Genomic DNA, 24,397 nt, shown 5'->3' with positions numbered 1-24,397 from the left:
CAAGTCTAGGTTAAGTCTAGACTCCTTCACGTGACATATAAGCCTTTCCAAGTCCTCATGGTCATTTCTTGCCACTCTCTGCCCAGCAGTCTAACCTCCACCAACAACAAACTGGTGAGTGTTCCCTGTACATCCAACTGTTTCTTCTCTTTATGCCTTTGCTTTCCTCAGCCTAGAGTGTTATCACTTCTCACAGTCCCTCCTAATCCCTCATTTCCTGTTCATTTGTATATCTCAGCTCAGGAGTAACCTCCTGGAAATCTTCCCTGATGCCCTCAGGTTGGATGACATACCCCTCTTTCTCGTAGCTTTTACAGTACTCTATCACGTGCTTCTATCACTGTCCTCACCACATTCTATTTTTACTGTCATCTCTCTTTCCTTCTCTTTTGTGAGAACTCCTTGAGGGTAGGGATCAGATATTATTCGTCTTCAAGGCTTTGCAACTTGTTATGGATTCATTTATGCGCCCCTCCCCCCCACCAATTCATATGCTGAAGTCTTAGCCCTCAGAATGTGACTTTATTTGGGAATAGGGTCATTGCAGATGTAACTAGGTAAGTTAAGATGAGGCCATACTGGAATAGGGTGGGCCCCTAATCCAATATGACTGTCTCTTTATAGGAAGGGGAAATTTGGGGGATTCCCTGGCGGTCCAGTGGTTAGGACTCGGTGCTTTCACTGGTGTGGCCCAGGTTCAATCCCTGGTTGGGGAACTAAGATCCCGCAAGCCACGCAGTGGGGAAAAAAAAAAAGAAGAGGGAAATTTTTTGGACACAGACAGCACACATGGAGAACATCATGTGAAGATGGAGGCAGAGACGGGGGTGATGCTTCTACAAGCCAATGAACACCAGTGACTGCCAGCAAGCCACCAGAAGCTAGGAAAGAGGCACAGAACAGACTGTCCCTCACAGCTGATGGAAGGAACCAACTTTACGCCACCTGGATCTTGGACTTTTACCCTCCTGTACACCGAGATAATATACTTCTGTTGCTTAAGCCACCTAGCTTGTGATGCTTTGTCATGGTAGCTCTAGCAAACTAATATAGCACTAAGTTCCTGGAACATAGTAGGTACTCAGTAAGTGATGGAATAAATGAGTGTCTCTGGCTATTTTGAATTATCCTTTCATCAGTGTTAAAGATATTTTAAAACTAGTCTTTCTCAGGCCTGGCATTAAAAAAGAGTAGAAACATAGCTAAAAATAAGATTAATAAGAACTTTCCCTAACTTAAAGCCTTTAGGTTAGATGGTGAAAGGATGTGAGACACCATTACCATTGTCTTGGTCATCATCACTGTTACTGAATACCATACCGTCCACCTCCATGAGATGGGTTGTCCCAAAGAGAGCCCTCATGACATTCCTTATATGAAAAGAGACAAACAGCATGAGGTAAGTGCATCAGCTCTGCCTTCCGAAGGAAAATCCAGAGGCCTTTCATTCTCTAACCATATGCTCAGGCCTCAGTGGTTTGAACTAGTGATTCCCCGTCGGCCACATGGATAAACTTACGTATTTGTTCTGCAAACCCAATCTATCCTCAACATTTATACCAGTTGTTCTCAAACTGTGCATTAGGAAACTTAAAAATATCAATGTCCAAGTCCGTCCTGGCATTAAATCAGGATCTCCAGGGGTCAGCCCATCTTCATTTTCTCAGTTCGATATGTTTATCGTTAATTACTTATCTAGCACAAGGGGCATGACACCCAATAATAACTGATAGATTGTGGATAGTTTACATAGGCAACTTATATAAAGGAGAGGAACATTGAAACAATGAAACTCTTAAAGATGTCAAGATTCTCTGGATTCACAAAAAAAATGGTCATTGCAAGACACTCACCTGTGGTTCTCACCTTGGGCCAGGTACTCAATTTCCACTAGTAGCTCGCTTTTTCCATATCCTGATAATCCTTCGTACATCAGGACTCGGCTGCAGTTAGATATCAAAAATTCCTTCATAGTACACATGAAGTATTTGATCTCCTTATCGCGTCCTGTTATTTTCATTTTTTAAAAAGGGAGCAAACCCAATCAACATAAAATAGTCTAGAAACATAAAAAAGCACATAGTGATACAGCTTCTAAGAATACCCTTGGAATTTCCATGGCATTGTTCATGGAGTTTCTTGAGGTCCTGTGCACTTTAAAATTAAAAAAAAATCTTTCTCTAGAACTTTCCAGTTTAACAATGTGGTTTTACAGTTTTGTTTTGGTTTGGTTTGGTTTTTTTTGATTCCCACAAGCTGTGAGGGAAAGGATTCTTATAATGCTCATTATGATGTCCATTTAACTTTAGTGTAGAAAACTGAGATTTGCTTAAATTATACAACCAGGAATTAAACCAGGGCTATCCGACCCTAACGCTTGTTTTCTTTTCCTTTTTCTGTAACACACTAGAAGTAACTATAGATTATTACATTAGGAAATCAACTTAATAAAGTTAGGGTTCCCATGTTGAACAATATGGATAAACAGTTTTTATTTCCGATTCTGTGAAGGAAAACTTGCTCTTTGTAAATGAGAAATTATACTTATCTCAGGGCTACTAAAAGTATTAACGGTGATAAAAAAATTCAATTTGCTTTAAAAAACTCATATATAGATTAATTCTATCATAAGAACAACCTAAATTCTTAGTAAAAATAAATTATAGTTTTTTTCCTTATTATAAAACTAATGCATGCTCACTGTAGAAAATACAGAAAACTTAAAAAGGAAAAGAAGAAAATAAAAGTCATCTTGGGTTACAACCCTATCACTCTTATTTTTCTTATGTGTCTTTAAATATGTGTAACAGGATGCCCTGACTGAAATCTGAAACTCAGCCTACAATCTTTGAAACCTGGGTGGGCGGGAAGGAGTTGGCAGAACGGTAATTTCTGTCAAAAGAGCTGGAGACCAAATCAGGGCTGACTCTTCCTTCTTTGCTGGACAGATCACTGTGGAGGGCCCATTCTGTTATGCATTGATAGAGTAAATACATACCTAGGTGTTAGCTAAAGTCTATTGAAAACCAAGACCACTACTCTAAGCTTACATGTTTTATACAAAGAAGCTGAGTGTTTATTTGGTAATGTAAATTTCTGGGTAAGATTTAGTGAGAATTACTCTGCAGACCATATTGCTTCTTTTAGGTGCAACATTTCCTTTCTGAAAGCACATTTGAATTTCAATTTTGTGAGATGTGTAGTATTGTTCTTTGGCCTAAAGTTTACACAGGAACTTAGAAGATGCCCAGAAGGCTGCAAAGCAGACTCTTCTAGCTGTTTTATGTTCTATTTGTCTAGAACACATACAGGTAAGAACTTACTGATTGTCTTTTTAGTTGGATTCTAAAATGAGGTTAACTCAACTTGCCTTGAAGTATGCATACCTTGTTTCTATTTGAACAAGGCCCTAATACCTGAGACTGTTGTACGCATTTTTGACACTAAAAGAACACTTTTTGTTCATTTTAGTTCTGTTATCAGTTAGCATATACAATTTCACTTACAGGCACTCTTGTAAAAGAAGGGTGTTTCCCATACTCCTAACCTCTGACAGTCTGTTTTTGGTTATAGCTTTAAGGAAAGATATGTGGGCCTGATCTTTACCTTATACTGGAGAAATCAGGGCAAAAAGTCAAGTACAGAGAATTCCCTGGCAGTCCAGTGGTTAGGACTCTGAGCTTTCAGTGCTGAGGGCCTGGGTTCAATCCCTGTTCAGGGAACTAAGGTCTCACAAGCCGCTCAGCAGCAGCCGAAAAACAAAACAAAGCAAAACACACGCACAGAAAACAAACAAAGGCAACTAGACCAGGTTGAGAAACATATGCATATTGCAGCAATGTATTCTAATATGTCTGTCATAGTGAGTCCTCAATTTTGTAGAAAGGGGGTTAGGACTTCCATTTACTGTCAATCATTATCACAACAAGCATATCCTAGGATGAAAAGTTAGGCCTCGGAGGAGGGTGAGAGTGGGCATTCCTTCTCCTTTCTAGCCTTCAAGAGTTTGGGGATCTGGACTTATAAAAAGTGATGTGCTTGCAGACTCTGAAAACTACCTGAATGCACTGAAAGTTAGGCATTGCTGCTGGCTCAAGTGCTCTTTGAAGTTCTGGAACTGTTGCCTTCTTTTATGCTCTGCTGACATCAAGATTCTGTCCTAATACTCCCCCAAGGTGTGGGACAGAGCCTCTTCTCAATTGCCCTAACACAGTTATGACCGAGATTTAATTTATAATGATACTTTTAGGGATGTTCAAGTCTAACAGAAGGAAATTACAAGTGTTACTTGAAATGGCTGCCTTCAGAATCCACAGGCCAATCTTCACGTGGGTCTCTTCTCTACCTCATTTTGTGTCTACTTCCCTGCATAGTCTTGAGTTAGCTTTCTTATGATAGGGTCTCTCTCACCAAGAATCACAAAAACATCACTGCCGGATGGATCATAGCTCTAAATGTAAAAGGTAAAACAAAATTTCTGGAAGAGAATCTAGAAAAATATCTTCATGACTTTTGGACGAGGAAAGATTTCTCAAACAGTATACAAAAACACTAATTATAAAGAAAAAAATTGATAAATTGGATTTCATTAAAATCAAAAGTTGTGTTCATTAAATACATCACTAATAGAGTAAAAAGGCAAGCACAGAATGGGAAAAGTTACATACAGTAAAAACAAAGGGACCCATTTTCAGAATATATAAATAATTCCAACGGTTCTATAAAAAAATACAATCCAATTGAAAAATAGACAAAAGATTTGTACAGACACTTTATAAAAGATGATTTCCAAATGGCCAATAAATATTTGGAAAAGGCACTCAACCACATCAGGGAAATACAGATGGAAACCATGGTGAGATACCACTATAAACCCAACAGAATTATTAAAATTGTAAAGACTGAGAAAACTATCTACCAAAATTGTACCCTTTGCCCCAACAGTATCACTCCTATATATATACTCAACAGCAGAAATGCATACGTATGTTCACCATAAGACTTGTACAAAAATCTTTATGGCAGTATTATTCATAAGAACCCAAACTGGAAACAACTCAAATGTTGTACAAAAGCAGAATGAATACATTGTTATATACTTATAAAAGGGAATATAGTCATCCCTCTGTATCCACAGGAGATTGGTTCCAGGACCCCCGGGGAAATCAAAATATTCGGATGCTCAAGTCCCTTATATAAAATGGTGTAGTATTTGCATACAACCTAAACACATCCTCCTGTATACTTTAACTCATCTCTAGGTTGATTATAATAGCAAATACAATGTAAATGCTATGTAAATAGTTGCCAGTGTGCAGCAAATTCAAGTTTTGCTTTTCGGAATTTTCTGGAATTAAAAAAAAAATTTTTTTTTTGATTTGTGGTTGTTTGCATCCCTGGATGCACACCCTGCAGATACAGAGGGCCAACTGTACTACAAAGCAATGAAAATGGATGAATTATAGCTACATCCAACAATATGGATGAATTTCATAATGTAATGTTGATTAAAAGAAGGCTTGTGTAAATGAAGACCCGAGAGGCTTCCGGGAAGATGGCGGAAGAGTAAGATGCGGAGATCATCTTCCTCCCCACAGATACACCAGAAATACATCTACACGTGGAACAACTCCTACAGAACACCTACTGAACGCTGGCAGAAGACCTCAGACCTCCCAAAAGGCAAGAAACTCCCCACGTACCTGGAAGGGATTAAGAGCGCTGCTTAAAGGAGCTCCAGAGATGGGCGCGAGCTGCGGCTAAAAGCGCAGACCCCAGAGACGGGCATAAGACGCTAAGGCTGCTGCTGCCGCCACCAAGAAGCCTGTGTGCGAGCACAGGTCACTATCCACACTCCCCTTCCGGAGAGCTGTCCAGCCCACGACTGCCAGGGTCCCGGGATCCAGGGACAACTCCCCCGGGAGAACGCACGGTGCGCCTCAGGCTGGTACAACATCACGCCGGCCTCTGCCGCCGCAGGCTCGCCCCGCACTCCGTGCCCCGCCCTCCCCCGGCCTGAGTGAGCCAGAGTCCCGGAAGCAGCTGCTCCTTTAACCCCGTCCTGTCTGAGCGAAGAACAGACGCCCACCGGCGACCTACACACCGAGGCGGGGCCAAATCCAAAGCTGAGCCCCAGGAGCTGTGAGAACAAAGAAGAGAAAGGGAAATCTCTCCCAGCAGCCTCAGAAGCAGCGGATTAAAGCTCCACAATCAACTTGATATACCCTGCATCTGTGGAATACATGAATACAAGGAATCATCCCAAATTGAGGAGGTGGACTTTGAGAGCAAGATATATGATTTTTTCCCCTTTTCCTCTTTTTGTGTGTATGTGTATGCTTCTGTGTGAGATTTTGTCTGTATAGCTTTGCTTCCACCATTTGTCCTAGGGTTCTATCCATCCTTTTTTTTAAAATTTTTTTTCTTAATAATTAGTTTTTATTTTAATTATTTTATTTTATCTTACTTTATTTTATTTTACTTTATCTTCTTTCTTTCTTTTTTCTTCCTTCCCGCCTTCCTTCCTTCCTTCCTCCCTCTCTCCCTCCCTCCTTTCTTTCTTTCCCTTTCTTTCTTTCTTTCTTTCTACTTCTACCAATTCTTTCTTTCTACTTTTTGTCCCTTTTATTCTGAGCCGTCTGGATGAAAGGCTCTTGGTGCTGCAGCCAGGAGTCAGTGCTGTGCCTCTGAGGTGGGAGAGCCAACTTCAGGACACTGGTCCACAAGAGACCTCCCAGCTCCACATAATATCAAATGGTGAAAATCTCCCACAGATCTCCATCTCAACACCAGCACCCAGCTTCACTCAACGACCAGCAAGCTACAGTGCTGGACACCCTATGCCAAACAACTAGCAAGACAGGAACACAACCCCACCCATTAGCAGAGAGGCTGCCTAAAATCGTAATAAGTCCACAGACACCCCAAAACACACCAACAGACGTGGACCTGCCCACAAGAAAGACAAGATCCAGCCTCATCCACCACAACACAAGCACTAGTCCCCTCCACCAAGAAGCCTACACAACCTTAGCCACTGGGGACAGACACCAAAAACAATGGGAACTATGAACCTGCAGCCTTCAAAAAGGAGACCCCAAACACAGGAAATTAAGCAAAATGAGAAGACAGAAAAACACACAGCAGTTGAAGGAGCAAGATAAAAACCCACCAGACCTAATAAATGAAGAGGAAATAGGCAGTCTACCTGAAAAAGAATTCAGAATAATGATAGTAAAGATGATCCAAAATCTTGGAAATAGAATAGACAAAATGCAAGAAACATTTAACAAGGACCTAGAAGAACTAAAGATGAAACAAGCAACGATGAACAACACAATAAATGAAATGAAAAATACTCTAGATGGGATCAATAGCAGAATAACTGAGGCAGAAGAACGGATAAGTGACCTGGAAGGTAAAATAGTGGAAATAACTACTGCAGAGCAGAATAAAGAAAAAAGAATGAAAAGAGCTGAGGACAGTCTCAGAGACCTCTGGGACAACATTAAATACACCAACATTCGAATTATAGGGGTTCCAAAAGAAGAAGAGAAAAAGAAAGGGACTGAGAAAATATTTGAAGAGATTATAGTTGAAAACTTCCCTAATATGGGAAAGGAAATAGTTAATCAAGTCCAGGAAGCACAGAGAGTCCCATTCAGAATAAATCCAAGGAGAAATATGCCAAGACACATATTAATCAAACTGTCAAAAATTAAATACAAATAAAACATATTAAAAGCAGCAAGGGAAAAACAACAAATAACACACGAGAGAATCCCCATAAGGTTAACCAGTGATCTTTCAGCAGAAACTCTGCAAGCCAGAAGGGACTGGCAGGACATATTTAAAGTGATGAAGGAGAAAAACCTGCAACCAAGATTACTCTAACCCAGGGCTTCCCTGGTGGCGCAGTGGTTGAGAGTCCGCCTGCCGATGAAGGGGACATGGGTTCATGCCCCGGTCCGGGAGGATCCCGCATGCCGCGGAGCAGCTGTGCCCGTGAGCTATGGCCGCTGAGCCTGAGCGTCCTGAGCCTGCGCTCTGCAGCGGGAGAGGCCACAGCAGTGAGAGACCCGCGTACCCCCCAAAAAAAAAAAAAAAAGATTACTCTACCCAGCAAGGATCTCATTCAGATTTGATGAAGAAATTAAAATCTTTACAGACAAGCAAAAGCTGAGAGAGTTCAGCACCACCAAACCAGCTTTACAACAAATACTAAAGGAACTTCTCTAGACAAGAAACACAAGAGAAGGAAAAGACCTACATTAACGCACTCAAAACAGTTAAGAAAATGGGAATAGGAACATACATATCGATAATTACCTTAAATGTAAATGGACTAAATGCTCCCACCAAAAGACACAGATTGGCCGAATGGATACAAAAACAAGACCCAAATATATGCTGTCTACAAGAGACCCACTTCAGACCTAGAGACACATACAGACTGAAAGTAAGGGGATGGAAAAAGATATTCCATGCAAATGGAAACCAAAAGAAAGCTGGAGTAGCTATTCTCATATCAGACAAAATGGACTTTAAAATAAAGACCATTAGAAGAGAGAAAGAAGGACACTACATAATGATCAAGGGATCGATCCCAGAAGAAGATATAACAATTGTAAATATTTATGCACCCAACATAGGAGCACCTCAATACATAAGGCAAATACTAACAGCCATAAAAGGGGAAATCGACAGTAACACATTCATAGTAGGGGACTTTAACACCCCACTTTCACCAATGGACAGATCATCCAAAATGAAAATAAATAAGGAAACACAAGCTTTAAATGATACATTAAACAAGATGGACTTAATTGATATTTATAGGACATTCCATCCAAAAACAATAGAATACACATTTTTCTCAAGTGCTCATGGAACATTCTCCAGGATAGATCGTATCTTGGGTCACAAATCAAGCCTTGGTAAATTTAAGAAAATTGAAATTGTATCAAGTATCTTTTCTGACCACAACGCTATGAGACTAGATATCAATTACAGGAAACGATCTGTAAAAAATACAAACACATGGAGGCTAAACAATACACTACTTAATAACGAAGTGATCACTGAAGAAATCAAGAGGAAATCAAAAAATACCTAGAAACAAATGACAATGGAGTCACGACGACCCAAAACCTATGGGGTGCAGCAAAAGCAGTTCTAAGAGGGAAGATTATAGCAATACAATATTACCTTAAGAAACAGGAAACATCTCAAATAAACAACCTAAGCTTGCACCTAAAGCAATTAGAGAAAGAAGAACAAAAAACCCCCAAAGTTAGCAGAAGGAAAGAAATCATAAAAATCAGATCAGAAATAAATGAAAAAGAAACGAAGGAAACGATAGCAAAGATCAATAAAACTAAAAGCTGGTTCTTTGAGAAGATAAAGAAAATTGATAAACCAATAGCCAGACTCATCAAGAAAAAAAGGGAGAAGACTGAAATCAATAGAATTAGAAATGAAAAAGGAGAAGTAACAACTGACACTGCAGAAATACAAAAGATCATGAGAGATTACTACAAGCAACTCTATGCCAATAAAATGGACAACCTGGAAAAAATGGACAAATTCTTAGAAATGCACAACCTGCCAAGACTGAATCAGGAAGAAATAGAAACTATGAACAGACCAATCACAAGCACTGAAATTGAAACTGGGATTAAAAATCTTCCAACAAACAAAAGCCCAGGACCAGATGGCTTCACAGGCGAATTCTGTCAAACACTTAGAGAAGAGCTAACACCTATCCTTCTCAAACTCTTCCAAAATATAGCAGAGGAAAGAACACTCCCAAACTCATTCTACGAGGCCACCATCACCTTGATACCAAAACCAGACAAGGATGTAACAAAGAAAACTACAGGCCAATATCACTGATGAACATAGATGCAAAAATCCTCAACAAAATACTAGCAAACAGAATCCAACAGCACATTAAAAGGATCATACACCATGATCAAGTGGGGTTTATCCCAGGAATCCAAGGATTCTTCAATATACGCAAATCAATCAACGTGATACACCATATTAACAAACTGAAGGAGAAAAACCATATGATCATCTCAATAGATGCACAGAAAGCTTTCGACAAAATTCAACACCCATTTATGATAAAAACCCTGCAGAAAGTAGGCATAGAGGGAACTTTCCTCAACATAATAAAGGCCATATATGACAAACCCACAGCCAACATCGTCCTCAATGGTGAAAAACTGAAAGCATTTCCACTAAGATCAAGAACAAGACAAGGTTGCCTACTCTCACCACTCTTATTCAACATAGTTTTGGAAGTTTTAGCCACAGCAATCAGAGAAGAAAAGGAAATAAAAGCAATCCAAATCGGAAAAGAAGTAAAGCTGTCACTCTTTGCAGATGACATGATACTATACATAGAAAATCCTAAACATGCTACCAGAAAACTACTAGAGTGAATCAATGAATTTGGTAAAGTAGCAGGATACAAAATTAATGCACAGAAATCTCTGGCATTCTTAGGCACTAATGCTGAAAAATCTGAAAGTGAAATCAAGAAAACACTCCCATTTACCATTGCAACAAAAAGAATAAAATATCTAGGAATAAAACTACCTAAGGAAACAAAAGACCTGTATGCAGAAAATTATAAGACACTGATGAAAGAAATTAAAGATGATACAAATAGATGGAGAGATATACCATGTTCTTGGATTGGAAGAATCAACATTGTGAAAATCACTCTACTACACAAAGCAATCTACAGATTCAATGCAATCCCTATCAAACTACCAATGGCATTTTTCACAGAACTAGAACAAAAAATTTCACAATTTATATGGAAACAAATAGCCAAATAGCCAAAGCAATCTTGAGAACGAAAAACTGAGCTGGAGGAATCAGGCTCCCTGACTTCACACTGTACTACAAAGCTACAGTAATCAAGAGAGTATGGTACTGGCACAGAAACAGAAATATAGAACAATGGAACAGGATAGAAAGCCCAGAGATAAATCCATGCACATATGGTCACCTTATCTTTGATAAAGGAGGCAGGAGATGTACAGTGGAGAAAGGACAGCCTCTTCAATAAGTGGTGTTGGGAAAACTGGACAGGTACATGTAAAAGTATGAGATTAGATCACTCCCTAACACCGTACACAAAAATAAGCTCAAAATGGATTAAAGACCTAAATGTAAGGCCAGAAACTATCAAACTCTTAGAGGAAAACATAGGCAGAACACTCTATGACATAAATCACAGCAAGATCTTTTTTGACCCACTTCCTAGAGAAATGGAAATAAAAACAAAAATAAACAAATGAGACCTTATGAAACTTCAAAGCTTTTGCACAGCAAAGGAAACCATAAACAAGACCAAAAGACAACCCTCAGGATGGGAGAAAATATTTTCAAGTGAAGTAACTGACAAAGGATTAATCTCCAAAATTTATAAGCAGTTCATGCAGCTCAATAACAAAGAAACAAACAACCCAAAAAAACAACCCAATCCAAAAATGGGCAGAAGACCTAAATAGACATTTCTCCAAAGAAGATATACAGACTGCCAACAAACACATGAAAGAATGCTCAACATCATTAATCATTAGAGAAATGCAAATCAAAACTACAATGAGATATCATGTCACACCAGTCAGAATGGCCATCATCAAAAAATCTAGAAACAATAAATGCTGGAGAGGGTGTGGAGAAAAGGGAACACTCTTGCACTGCTGGTGGTAATGTGCATTGGTACAGCCACTATGGAGAACAGTATGGAGGTTCCTTAAAAAACTACAAATAGAACTACCATATGACCCAGCAATCCCACTACTGGGCATATACCTTGAGAAAACCATAATTCAAAAAGAGTCATGTACCAAAATGTTCATTGCAGCTCTATTTACAATAGCCAGGAGATGGAAACAACCTAAGTGTCCATCATCGGATGAATGGATAAAGAAGATGTGGCACATATATACAATGGAATATTACTCAGCCATAAAAAGAAACGAAATTGAGATATTTGTAATGAGGTGGATAGACCTAGAGTCTGTCATACAGAGTGAAGTAAGTCAGAAAGAGAAAGACAAATACCGTATGCTAACACATATATATGGAATTTAAGAAAAAAAAATGTCATGAAGAACCTAGGCGTAAGACAGGAATAAAGACACAGACCTAGTAGAGAATGGACTTGAGGATATCGGGAGCGGGAAGGGTAAGCTATGATAAAGCGAGAGAGAGGCATGGACATATATACACTACCGAACGTAAGGTAGATAGCTAGTGGGAAACAGCTGCATAACACAGGGAGATCAGCTTGGTGCTTTGTGACCGCCTGGAGGGGTGGGATAGGGAGGGTGGGAGGGAGGGAGACGCAAGAGGGAAGAGATATGGGAACATATGTATGTGTATAGCTGATTCACTTTGTTATGAAGCAGAAGCTAGCACACCATTGTAGGGCAATTGTACTCCAATAAAGATGTAAAAAAAGAAATTAAAAAAAAAAAGAAATGAAGACCCCATTCACTAAAAAAAATAAAATAAAAAAAAAGAAGGCTTATGTAATTACACAATATGTGATTTCATTCATATAAATTTTAAGAACAGGCCTAAGTAATTTAGGATGTTAGAAATCTTTGGGTAAAGGGAGAGGGATAAAGCATGTGAGGGTTTCCAGACTACTGTTATTTTTCTATTTCTTGGCCTGGATGGTGATTATACATTCATTTTGTGATAATTCATTAAGCTGAAGACTTATCATTGGTGTACTTTTCTGTATGTTTTGTTTTAGTTCAATAAAGAGGTTTAAAAATCAAGGCTCACTACCTACCTAGCAAAGGGTAACCCTCATTTCTGTTGCAGATGAGGTATGCCATCCCAAACATGCTGAAGAGAAGAAAAGAAAAGATGTTAGCATCAAAACAGGGAAATACTGAGAGCCAGAGGACTAGTTCTTAGTTCCCAGAAAGCCTCCTTTTCAGTCTCTAACAGGAATCTATCTCCTGTTATCAAGGGGTCTATCAAGGGGTGCAGATGCCAAGAGGAAGGGAAAGGAGAAGTTCTTACCTGGTAATAGAGTCTCCAAACAACTTATGTAGCTGCCTTTACCACAGCACCTGGTACATTGTTCAAAAAATGCTTGTTGAGTCTGCATTGGTAGAACTGACCCTTTTCTAGGGAAACCAGACACTCAGTATGGGACCCAATACAGTTAGATGTGTTATATTGTCTCACAGCATGGAAAGATTCTACCAGTTGCTCAAACAATGATAGTTTACCTTTGTGGAACACATGCTATGTGCCTGGCAGTTTCAAGGGCTGTACATGTATCATTTCTTTACTCCTGACAAAAACCTTATTAAGAAGGTACTATTATTATTATGTCCATTTTACAAATGCAAAAATTGAGGTACAGAGAATTTAACTTGAACAAGATCCCATGGCTAGTGGTGACAGAGGATAGTGACAGAGTCAGTATCTAAAACGAGGCCAGAGGCATATATGTTTGCCCACTGCATAATATCATCTCTTGAAGGGGCCTTTTTAGACAAACGGCTCATTCCCTTGTTTATACTATTATACTACCTTGTTATGCCTCTGTTATAGCACATACCAAAGTTTCCTAGGTAATATACACCTAATTTTGTGTATGTTGTCTTCCCCATTAGATTTCAGGACCGGAACCAGGCCCTGTTCATATTTGTATGTGTATTTCTATAGTCTCTTATTTGCAGAGATGGTACAGAGAAACCATAAAGAGGGCAGGCTTTGGGATCAGATAGTCCTGGTAGTTTCAGAAACAGTAGATAGTTTCTGTGGTAGACTGACTGCATTAATGGCACCACATCTTCATCTCTACTTGTATCTATGTCCTTTGCTATGTACTGTACCTTTGCAGTGTCCTCCCACTCTGGGCTCAGACTTGTGAATGTTTTGGCCAATGGGATGTTAGCAAACATGACATAGAGGCTTGAAAAATGCTTGCTCTCTCTTGATCTTCTGATATTGCCATGACTACATGCATGGGTTAGCCCAGTTTAAGATGAGACACATAGAGTCAAACTGTCCCAGTTATGTCAGCCAAAATTCCCAGTTATTCCACCTGAGGTCATCCTGGATCAGCCAACACCCTGTTGAACCCCAGGCATGTGAACAAGCCTAGGCAAGATCATCCAAATCCGCCAAGATCAGCTGAACCCCACATATTCATGAGATAAGTAAAAATTTACTGTTGTATACAACTGAGGTTTTGTGGTTGACTATAATGCAGCATTATTGTGGCATTTTGAACCTTGGCTCAATTATTTACTAGATTTATGTCTATGGACAAGTCATTTAACATCTCAGAGTCTCAGTTTTTAAATTTATAAAATAGAGTTAATAATAGTTTGTTTCTACCTCATATAGTTGATATTGAGGTAAAGTGCCTAATATTTAATAAGGGCTCGCAAAAATTATTATTCATTCATTTATTCGAACAGCATTTTATTGATGATCTACACATGCCAAGAACAGTGCTGAGCCCTGGGAATACAAAGATGAATACTAAAGACTCCTTGAACCAATTATAGCCCCGATTCTGTTATCTGACCCTTTAAGACCTAGATTCTAGCTTGCTAGTATAAAGAATAATACCTTTTCACTTTCCATCCACCAAGCACTACCATATAGAGCTTTCCATGCTGTTCATTCATTTTTTCATCATTACTGATGCCCAGCAAGCATTGGTAGGATATAAGAATGAACATTATATTATATTGGGGATATAAGAATGAACAAGAAATAATCACTATCCTCAAAAAGTTCCCAGTGTAGTAGGTGAAAAGGCACATCGAGTCTGTGATTGTGATGAGTGTAATGAATGTTCTAATGTGCTGTAGAGTTACACAGAGGAGGAGACAGCTAAACTGTCTGAGCTGGGGTTGGGTAGCTTCCAAAGGCAGCTTCAGAGAGGAGGACATCCTTGAGCTGGATTTCAAAAACTGACTGTGTTAGCATACAGTATTTGTTTTTCTCTTTCTGACTTACTTCACTCTGTATGACAGACTCTAGGTCCATCCACCTCACTACAAATTTCATATGGAATCTAAAAAGAAAAGAAAATGGTTCTGATGAACCTAGGGGCAGGACAGGAATAAAGACACAGACGTAGAGAATGGACTTGAGGACATGGGGAGTGGGGAGGGTAAGCTGGGACGAAGTGAGAGAGTAGCATTGACATATATACACTACCAAATGTAAAACAGATAGCTAGTGGGAAGCAGCCGCATAGCATAGGGAGATCAGCTCGGTGCTTTGTGACCACCTAGAGGGGTTGGATAGGGACAGTGGGAGGGAGACGCAAGAGGGAGGGGATATGGGGATATATGTATATGTATAGCTGATTCACTTTGTTGTAAAGCAGAAACTAACACACCATTGTAAAGCAATTATACTCCAATAAAGATGTTAAAAAAAAAAACTGACTGTGGTTTTCCTAGGAGACTGAGGATGGAATGAGTGAAAGGGAAGATAATCCCCTTAGAATGCCCCCTGGATCCCCACCCAGAGGAAAGGACACAGGAGGAGGTGAGGTAGGAAAAGCAGGTGGTTACTTTGCATGTCTTTGCAAGGACTTTGAAAATTATCATGAAAATGATTGGAAGATACTGAGGGGTTTTAAGCCCCAATGCGAGAGCAAGTTGGGCTTTGAGGGAATGTATTTCACTAAACACTTAGAGGAGGAGCAATCCCTGTTAATGCCTGGACACACAGTTGATGTGATCAATAGTTAATGGTTGGTGATTGGGTCCATCTGGGTCCAAACAGAAACTCGAATGAGGGGATTCTCTGTTCTCTTTACACAACCTTTGAAGAATTACCCTCATAGTCTCGGAACTGAGGGTAGAATGGGATCTTCCACTGTGCTATACTATCAGCAGGATAGAGGAAGATGAAGGAATTTGAAATCTGGGCCTTGGTCTGGGAAGGAATAGATTTTAATTTCATGAGCTGCCTTTGAATCTGAAATGGGTGACCTGTTGTTTTGCTATCATAATTGTCCCACTTCTTTACTAAAGAGTACTGCAAGATCAATGCCCCACACTCACACTTTCTCATTAAGGCCCAAACACTGATACACTGGTCCAGAATCTGCAACACCTTTCATGACTTTCTTTGGAAGCTCTTTAAAAAAGTAGGCTGGTAGGTTGCTGCCATTGTAGGTGACGGAGTCACAGGTCACGATTCCTGGGTAGTACATCATCATCCTGGCAGCTATGTTGACTTTTTGACCAATGACTATAATAAGAAGGAGACAGAAAGGCAAAGAGTTGGGAGAAAACAGCCATTGAACTGAGTGTAATCTGAGGCATACTGTCCCCAAACGGCATTGTTACCCTTTACTCCCTTTGCCTCTCATGGATGACACAGCAATCTCACCTTCAACTACCCAGTTTCAACCAATGGCTATTTTAAAATACATAGGGAGTTAACTCATTTAGCCACCTGGGAGGCTAAGGGGATGATCTGCTCAGGGATAGCAGGACCCTGAATATGGAGAGGATTCTGTTAAGTGGGATGGTGGACAGGACCTGAGGGCCCTCAGATGAGGTATACTTGGTCTTCTGCTACAAGAGAGATAAGCAGAAGCTTGGGCCTGGAACAGTGATCTCCAATTGGGTCTGCATGTTCCTGTGTATGAGCCTTCATTTAATTTTTTAAGAGTGAGTAAATGGGGCTGGAAGGAGTGTGTGTGTAGGATTGGTTTAGGGGATATTGTAAGAGGTAATACACTGTAGTGCACAGAGTCTGAAACCAGGTTATGCAGGTTTGGATCTCAGCTCTACCTCTAACTACTATATGTAAATTACTTGGGCAAAATACTTGAACTCTTCCATGCCTCAGTTTTCTAATCTGTAAAATGGGGTTGATAACAGTACCTCTCTCAGAAGGTAGCTTATGAAGATTAATGAGTTAATACACATAAAGAACTTCGAGAAGTGCTGGACTGCTAGTAAACCCTCAGTTAATAATACTACTAATTAGGTATTAAACGTTGCACTTTGACATAAACTTGAATATTCCTGATTAAGATATTCGTTTTTTAAAAACAGTTTATTATGGGGAAATTTGACCATACAATAAAGCATGGTATCATGAATCTATATACCCATCACCCAGTCCCCAAAACCATTAACCCGTGGCCAATCCCGCTCCATCCCCATTCCCATCCACTCTCCACTCTGTATTATTGTGAAGAAAATCTCAGATGTCGTATCATTTCAGACATAACTATTTCAGTTTTATATGTATTCAGTATTTTAGATGTATTATTTCTGAACATTTAAAACCGTAATAGCATTGAAGAGGAAAAAGCAGTGAAATCTTGAGATAACACCTACTTACTATTTCCTTTTGAGATTAGTACTATTTATCAGTAATGCCAATAGTCATAATTTTTAAGAAGCAGTCCTGGGGCTTCCCTGGTGGCGCAGTGGTTAAGAATCCCCCTGCCAATTCAGGGGATAGGGGTTCGAGCCCTGGTCCAGGAAGATCCCACATGCCACGGAGCAACTAAGCCTATGCGCCACAACTACTGAGCCTGCGCTCTAGAGCCCGCGAGGCAGAGCTACTGAGTCTGCGCACCTAGAGCCCGTGCTCCGCAACAAGAGAAGCCACCGCAATGAGAAGCCCGCGCACCGCAACGAAGAGTAGCCCCCGCTTGCCGCAACTAGAGAAAGCCCGTGCGCAGCAACGAAGACCCAAAGCAGCCAAAAATAAATAAATTAAAAAAAAAAAAGAAGCAGTCCTAACCTATCCCAGGAATTAAGAGGAGTAACCGTTTAATGTGAACAGAAAATTAACATAAAGGTCCATCGTCCCATGAGATTATGGCCCCCCATGGCTCCCCTCCTTTGACTGCATATTTCTTATACTCAATCATAGCCCCAGAAATGCATATTTGCAATCATTGAGCTGTCAAGGGGCAAAGCTATATGGCTTGGTTCCGTCTGGAAGACTGTAAACTTTCTGAACGCAGGGCCCACGTCTCACTTATTTTTGTCCTCCCTCCCACCAAGCCCAGTGGCAAGGCACAGTGTTTGCTGAAAGGAAGATGGAGATAAGTTAGCCCAGCACACCTGTGTACTCGTGCCTCACAGAGTGTCCAACGATTCCGCAGAAGACAATCCCGCTGGCCACGCCGATGGAAACAGTGCTGGCTCCGGGCAGAAAGAGAGTTGTGAGGAAAGAGACAAAAACAGTGAGGACAAAGAAGGCAGGGAGGGTGGGGACAAGGTGATGAATGGGATGGGGGAGGGGTGGGAAAGGATCTTCAAGAAATAACTCCCTTCCCTTTGTAGTTAGGTTAGGGCAATTGTACATGGCCTGGAGATGTAAAGGAGGGGCGCTTTGTGACTGAGAGCTAAGTTCTTAGAAGTGATAACTCAGTTCACTTTTCTGCTATTTTTAAGTATTCATCTGAGCTATTTTTCTGTAAAATAAGCTCATCACCCCAAATGGACTTTCAATATAGAATGACTTTGAGTAAACAATTCTAACTATCTTTTGTGGTTGCTAGAAAGAACAAGGTCATTGTTCTGAAAGGAAGTAACTCAGTGTGCGGCGTCAAAAGCTAACTTGGCTAATGCACACAGATGACTAGAGGCTGAGAAGGTGGAATATCTAGGGCAAGGGGTGCTACCTGTTAGAGCAGACCAGAGCGGGCCGCAAGTAGGGTCACTGGGGTGCTCAGCCTGGGGGAGCCTGAGGGCACTGGGCTCTTGGACAGCTGGGGTTGAGGATTGGTAAACATTAACTTGACAGTTTTGTTCAGTGGATCATCTTGGGGCCAGATCAATATATAAGTTTCTAACCCAAGGACTTACTTTATCTCCTAGTTATTAAAAATCAACTCAGGTCTCCAACATAGTTGGGAGTGCGACCTCTACCAGAAAGTAAGCCAGAGTAGAGAGAGACAACTCAGTTAGACTCTCTCTGGTACATTTGGACTTTTTAGGAGTATCCTTTCTCCACCTGGCCTTGACCATCCCCCGTCTGACTGCGTCGGGGCTGGGTTTGCTCACCCTACCTGTACATTAGGTGAGTAATGAATGCAGACATAAGGGCACCCAGGCAAGGACAGCCTTCTCCTGCCTCCCTCTTTCCTGATACTTGTCCTATCCCCCCATACCCTACACCAGGGTCAGGGACCAGACGGAATCAGTGTCTGGAAACACTCACTGGATCTTGTGGACGTGAGAGCAGAAGTCAAATATATCCACAGCACTTTCCAAGGCATGAGTGACCTCATCACGTGCCTTTTCCCCGGGAAAACCAAAGACACAGAGAAAGGAGCAGCCCTGTGAGGGAGAGAATCAGCAAACACAGCTGGTGGACAGTCAGCTTTAAACTGGACCAGCTAGAAGGCCCAGTGGAGGGTGGGCAGCAATTTTCACTCTCTGAAACAAATTTCATTGTGATTTCTCTCACACCCATTTTATTTTTAGCAAACTTCATGTAACTTCTAGTGCATCATCAACAGTAGCGCTTGAGCCTGAGAGGGGCTTGTTTTTGCTCCAGAGATAGTGGGTTGTACTGAGCTATTTGTGTGCACCCTCCTCTACTCTCTCCTGTGGCCAAGGTCTTAGGCTGCAAGGTACTAAGTTTCAGGCCAAGAAGCAGCACAGAGCAAAAGGTACCAGCTCTGGAATCAGAAAATCTGTGTTCTCAGGCCACTTCCCAAGTGTAGAAACTTGGACAAGTCAATTACACTCTATGAACTTCAGTTTATGAATCTGAAAATGGGTATAACCTAGACTTGCTGAGGTTGGTTTGACTACTGAAAATATTAATATATTATATATACATATTCACACATATATACACATATACCTTATAAACTCTAAAGTTCTTTTCAGATATTGTTATTATTCATTTTTCTTAAGGATAAAGGCTTAAGCTGGGAGTGGTTTTTCTCACAAAAAGTTAACTCTTTCAAGCAGAGAGTAAACTCTAAAACTTGGCACTTTTACTACCAGTCCCTTAAAAAATGATCTCAGACGCTGTTTTCTGTAAGAAAAGGGCATAATGAATAAAGCCCAATGAGTTAAAAATTTGAGTCTATGTATGTTATATCCTGATAAAATGCAAAAGAACAGTAAAATGCCTCAATGTCTTCAACCCTCTCCAAAAAGAAGCTGACCAAGAATCAAATCCTAGTTGGCGCTGGGTTCTGTTGTGATGTGCGAGGGAAGCCCTGAATCCAGGTCTGTGAAGAGACTAGAGGGCAGCCCCTTTGGGGCCACTGGTGGGTCTGCTTTGCCTGGAAATTCTGCCTAGTGGCTTGGGAAGGTCTCATGCTGGCAGTGAGACTAAGCACCTCTCATCTGCTGAGTGCTGACGTGAACTGGCATTGCAACAAGTGCTTCACACATATATTTTTTAAAACTTCCAACAATCATTTGAGGCAAATACTATCCCCATTTAAATAATATCCCTATTTTTATTCAGGAACAAACCAAGTCTCAGAGAAGTTCAATGACTTGCTAAGGTCACACAGCTGAGAATTGCTGGAGCCAGGAACTGTCTCTCCAGGAATTGTCTGGAGTGTCTGTTAGACACCGAAGACTGTTCTCTTAGGTTCTATGCTCTTTTCTGATGATACTCATGAATGAATATGGAAGAAAGTACTAGAGCACACTGTGCTGGAGGGCCCCACTCCCTCAGAAGCACAGAGTTTATTTTTCCTACAAAGAATTTGTTCTTTCTGCCTGGTTCTGGGACAACGTGTGTGAGTTACCCATCTTTGCAGCCCTAGCTTTCAGTGGCTATGAAATGCTCAATAAGTGCTTACTGAATTAGTGAATGAATGAGTGTGGGGCAGTAATTGAGTGCCCTGCTCTTAAGATACAGAAACACCTGAGATGGGGAGTCAATTTTTTTTTTTCTTTTTTTTGCGATATGCTGGCCTCTCACTGTTGTGGCCTCTCCCGTTGCAGAGCACAGGCTCCGGAAGCGCAGGCCCAGCGGCCATGGCTCACGGGCCCAGCCACTCCGCGGCATGTGGGATCTTCCCGGACCGGGACACGAACCCGTGTCCCCTGCATCGACAGGCGGACTCTCAACAACTGCGCCACCAGGGAAGCCCGGGGAGTCAATTCTCATGAGCACTTCTGTGATAATTTATCACATCATTTTTCTCTGAATTGAATAAGAGCAGATTGAAAACACTGAGAGCTAGATGTGACACCCACCACCCACCCACCCCAACTGATTAAGAAACTGAAAGGGGAACTGGAAGTGTACCTACGGCAGGTGGAGGTTATCGGAAATTACAGCTTCTGGGGTATGACGGTTACTAGAAACCTGACCTAAAATCTCTGGGAGATGCATTATACCCTGGGTTGCAGATATACGTATGTATAGTGAAAGCTAGTTGAACACAGGGGTTAAGAGCACAGACGAAGAAGGCACATTACCTGGGTTTGAATCCCAATCCACCATTTAATCTCATCTTGTCTCAGTAGCCTCATCTCTACCTAAACCTCCTCATCTGTCAACTGGGGACAATAAGAGCAGTACCTACCTCTTGGAGTAGTCATGAGGAGAAATGAGTGAAATATGTAAAGTGTGGAGAACAATGCCTGGCACGTAGTGAGTGCCATATCCACCACGTAAGCTGTAATTATAACTATGAATAAAGACTGATAGTTCTAGGTTAAAGGTGTCTATTCCCTCCCTCTCCCCCATGTCCACAGACATGAACGCTAACCTTAAATTATTGGTAGGTTCCCACACCTTTAGTGGGAAATTTACCTTGTCAAACATGAAGACTTTGTTGATTTGGCCTCGGAAGACCCTCAGGACAGAATTAATGTGCACGCAGGCATCCTGGATGGCCGAGCCTATGACTTCTGCTTTGTCTTGGTCCTTAAACACCAGGTTCACAAACACGATCGTCACTGGGCGAAGCTCAGACAGATAACCCCGAAGCTGTTTGTCATCAATCTGCAATTCAGAGGGAAGCTTTCCTTAACATGTGTCCTTGGCAGTGGCTCTTTCCTCCCAATATCACCCCTACACCCAAAATGATCACTGGGATAGAACTAGCCTTTTGAGGTTCTCTAGGGAAGCTGAAGTTATCAAAGTTGGGAGGTACAACACAGAAGAGGCAACCCAAAGTAAAAAAGATGGAAATGGAATGGCCTATCAAAATCCCTTCCAGGGCTTCCCTGGTGGCGCAGTGGTTGAGTCCGCCTGCTGATGCAGGGGACGTGGGTTCGTGCCCCGGTCCCGGAGGATCCCATGTACCGTGGAGCGGCTGGGCCCGTGAGCCATGGCCGCTGAGCCTGTGTGTCTGGAGCCTGTGCTCCGCAACGGGAGAGGCTACAGCAGTGAGAGGCCCGCGCACCACAAAAAACAAAGAAACAAACAAAACAAACAAAAAAAATCTCTTCAATGGAAACCTACACACCTGCTCATTTTTGGCCAGACACCACTCCCTTGCCCCAACTGCTAGCTCCCTCATGCCAATATGAGCCATCACAATAAAAAAAGGACTGCTGCTCTTTCGGCTCCCTTACAATGTAGGAATAAGAATAGCATGCTATGTAATTCAACCTTATGTTTTCAGAGAATATTTTCATATTCTACCCTATTTTATCCTCAAATGAAATAAAATCAGCATTATTATGCCCACTTTACTAATTAGATAACTGAGAGATGGTGAAATAACATAATTTTCCCAAGTCACATGGGGAAACAGTAGCAAACAAAAATGCAAATCTACAGACTTCTAGTCCAACATTCCATTTATAACATTCCCCTGCACAGGGAAAGGAAAGGAGGGTGTTCCCAAATTATCCCTGCCTATATCATCAGCCCTGAATTTTGTTAAATTAACTGCATAGCAAACCAATGGGGGAGAATCACTGCATTTTTTTCTCCCCCAAATAGCACAAAAGTGTCAAATTCTCCATTGGCTATATGAAACACATCTTCTGGATGAAAGAGGAAATTGTGTATAGGGAATCTTGCAGGCTGAGACAGTCCTGGTTTCATGTAATTTGAGACTTTTCATAAAAGATAATTTAATAATTTCTAACTCACCAATATGATAACTTTATGAGTTTTCAAATGAATTTCTTAAATAAGTGTCAATATTTAATATTAAATACATGATTTTAAATGTTAAATTAATTAATTAATTTAAAATTTATTCTATCAGGCCATGTGTTCTGAGTTTTGGTTTGGAAAATGCAACCACATCTCTGTTCTTTTTTTTTTTTTAAACATATCTTTCTATTATATGCCTACAACTCTCTGTTTTGTTTTACCTTGAATTTTTAGGGGTGCTTTTTATTTTTTTATTGTTATTATTTTAAAATTTTATTTTATTTATTTATTTTGGCTGCATTGGGTTTTCATTGTTGCACTCGGGCTTTCTCTAGTTGCAGCAAGGGTTACTCTTTGCTGCAGTGCACGCGTTTCTCATTGTGGTGGCTTCTCTTTGCTGCAGAGCACAGGCTCTAGGCGTCCGGGCTTCAGTAGTTGTAGCATGCATGCTCAGTAGTTGTGGCTCACGGGCTCTAGAGCACAGGTTCAGTAGTTATGGTACACAGGCTTAGTTGCTCCGTGGCATGTGGGATCTTCCCGGACCAGGGATCGAACCCGTGTCCCCTGCATTGGCAGGCGGATTCTTAACCACTACGCTACCAGGGAAGTCCCCACATCTCTGTTCTTGAAGTGCAGGGACAGGCCTTGATAAAGCTGTAAAAGGTTTCTCTTTTGCCTCCTTTCAGCCCCCTTAGCTGTTATATCTTCAGCTGGTGTTCGTCATTCCTACCCACAATTTTCACAGTGACTCACGGAGTCTCACATATCCCATTCCTGTAGACCTTGCTCTCAGCTGGTAACAGCTGAAGAGGCATAATGTGTTATATCTCTTAGAGGGAGGGAGGGGAAGAGGGGGTGGCTCTCTTGAGCTTCAAAAACCTTGAAGAGTCGAACAATTGCAGCCACTAAAGGGAGTGTTTCTAAATTGAGCAGAATGTGGAGGGGTGCATTCTGATAGCTCTTCAACCCATACTGTGAAGGCAGCTGCCCACTGATCAGGCTTGTCCTACAAAGATTTCCTCTAGGGCACAACTGCATTTTGATGGGATTAAGAATTAAAACAGCCATATACTAGAGGCAGTGTATAGACTGTGCAAAAAATGTAGGGTTCAGAGAGAACAGAGTTCAAATCCTAGGCACATTTGCTACTTTACAACCTCAGGAAAGTTCATGGCGTCCTCTGGGTCTCAGTTTTCTCACATATAAGGGATAAAAATACCTGCCAAGGACTATGAAGAATAAATATATGAAAGGGTAGAGGGACTTCCCTGGTGGTGCAGTGGATAGGACTCCGAGCTCCCAACGC

At 41.1% G+C, this 24,397-nt stretch overlaps 1 protein-coding gene across 1 annotated transcript in view; it reads right to left on the bottom strand.

Moving 5' to 3' along the window:
- ADCY10 (adenylate cyclase 10) overlaps positions 1 to 24,397 on the bottom strand; it is a 92,927-nt gene that overhangs the window by 56,178 nt on the left and 12,352 nt on the right. The window contains exons 8-13 of the mRNA XM_027086465.1: positions 21,793 to 21,984; positions 19,219 to 19,337; positions 18,117 to 18,193; positions 16,086 to 16,275; positions 12,827 to 12,882; positions 1,854 to 2,007 (exon numbers count right to left, since the gene is read on the bottom strand). Of these exons, the coding sequence (XP_026942266.1) occupies positions 1,854 to 2,007; positions 12,827 to 12,882; positions 16,086 to 16,275; positions 18,117 to 18,193; positions 19,219 to 19,337; positions 21,793 to 21,984 (788 nt within the window). The remainder of the gene's footprint in view (positions 1 to 1,853; positions 2,008 to 12,826; positions 12,883 to 16,085; positions 16,276 to 18,116; positions 18,194 to 19,218; positions 19,338 to 21,792; positions 21,985 to 24,397) is intronic.

Source organism: Aethalodelphis obliquidens, unplaced genomic scaffold (assembly GCF_003676395.1).
Source record: "Aethalodelphis obliquidens isolate GAN/ISIS:26980383/991018 unplaced genomic scaffold, ASM367639v1 scaffold55, whole genome shotgun sequence".
NCBI lineage: Eukaryota > Metazoa > Chordata > Mammalia > Artiodactyla > Delphinidae > Aethalodelphis > Aethalodelphis obliquidens.
The sequence above is the reverse complement of the archived record's forward strand: the minus strand, read 5'-3'. Positions and strand labels throughout refer to the sequence as shown.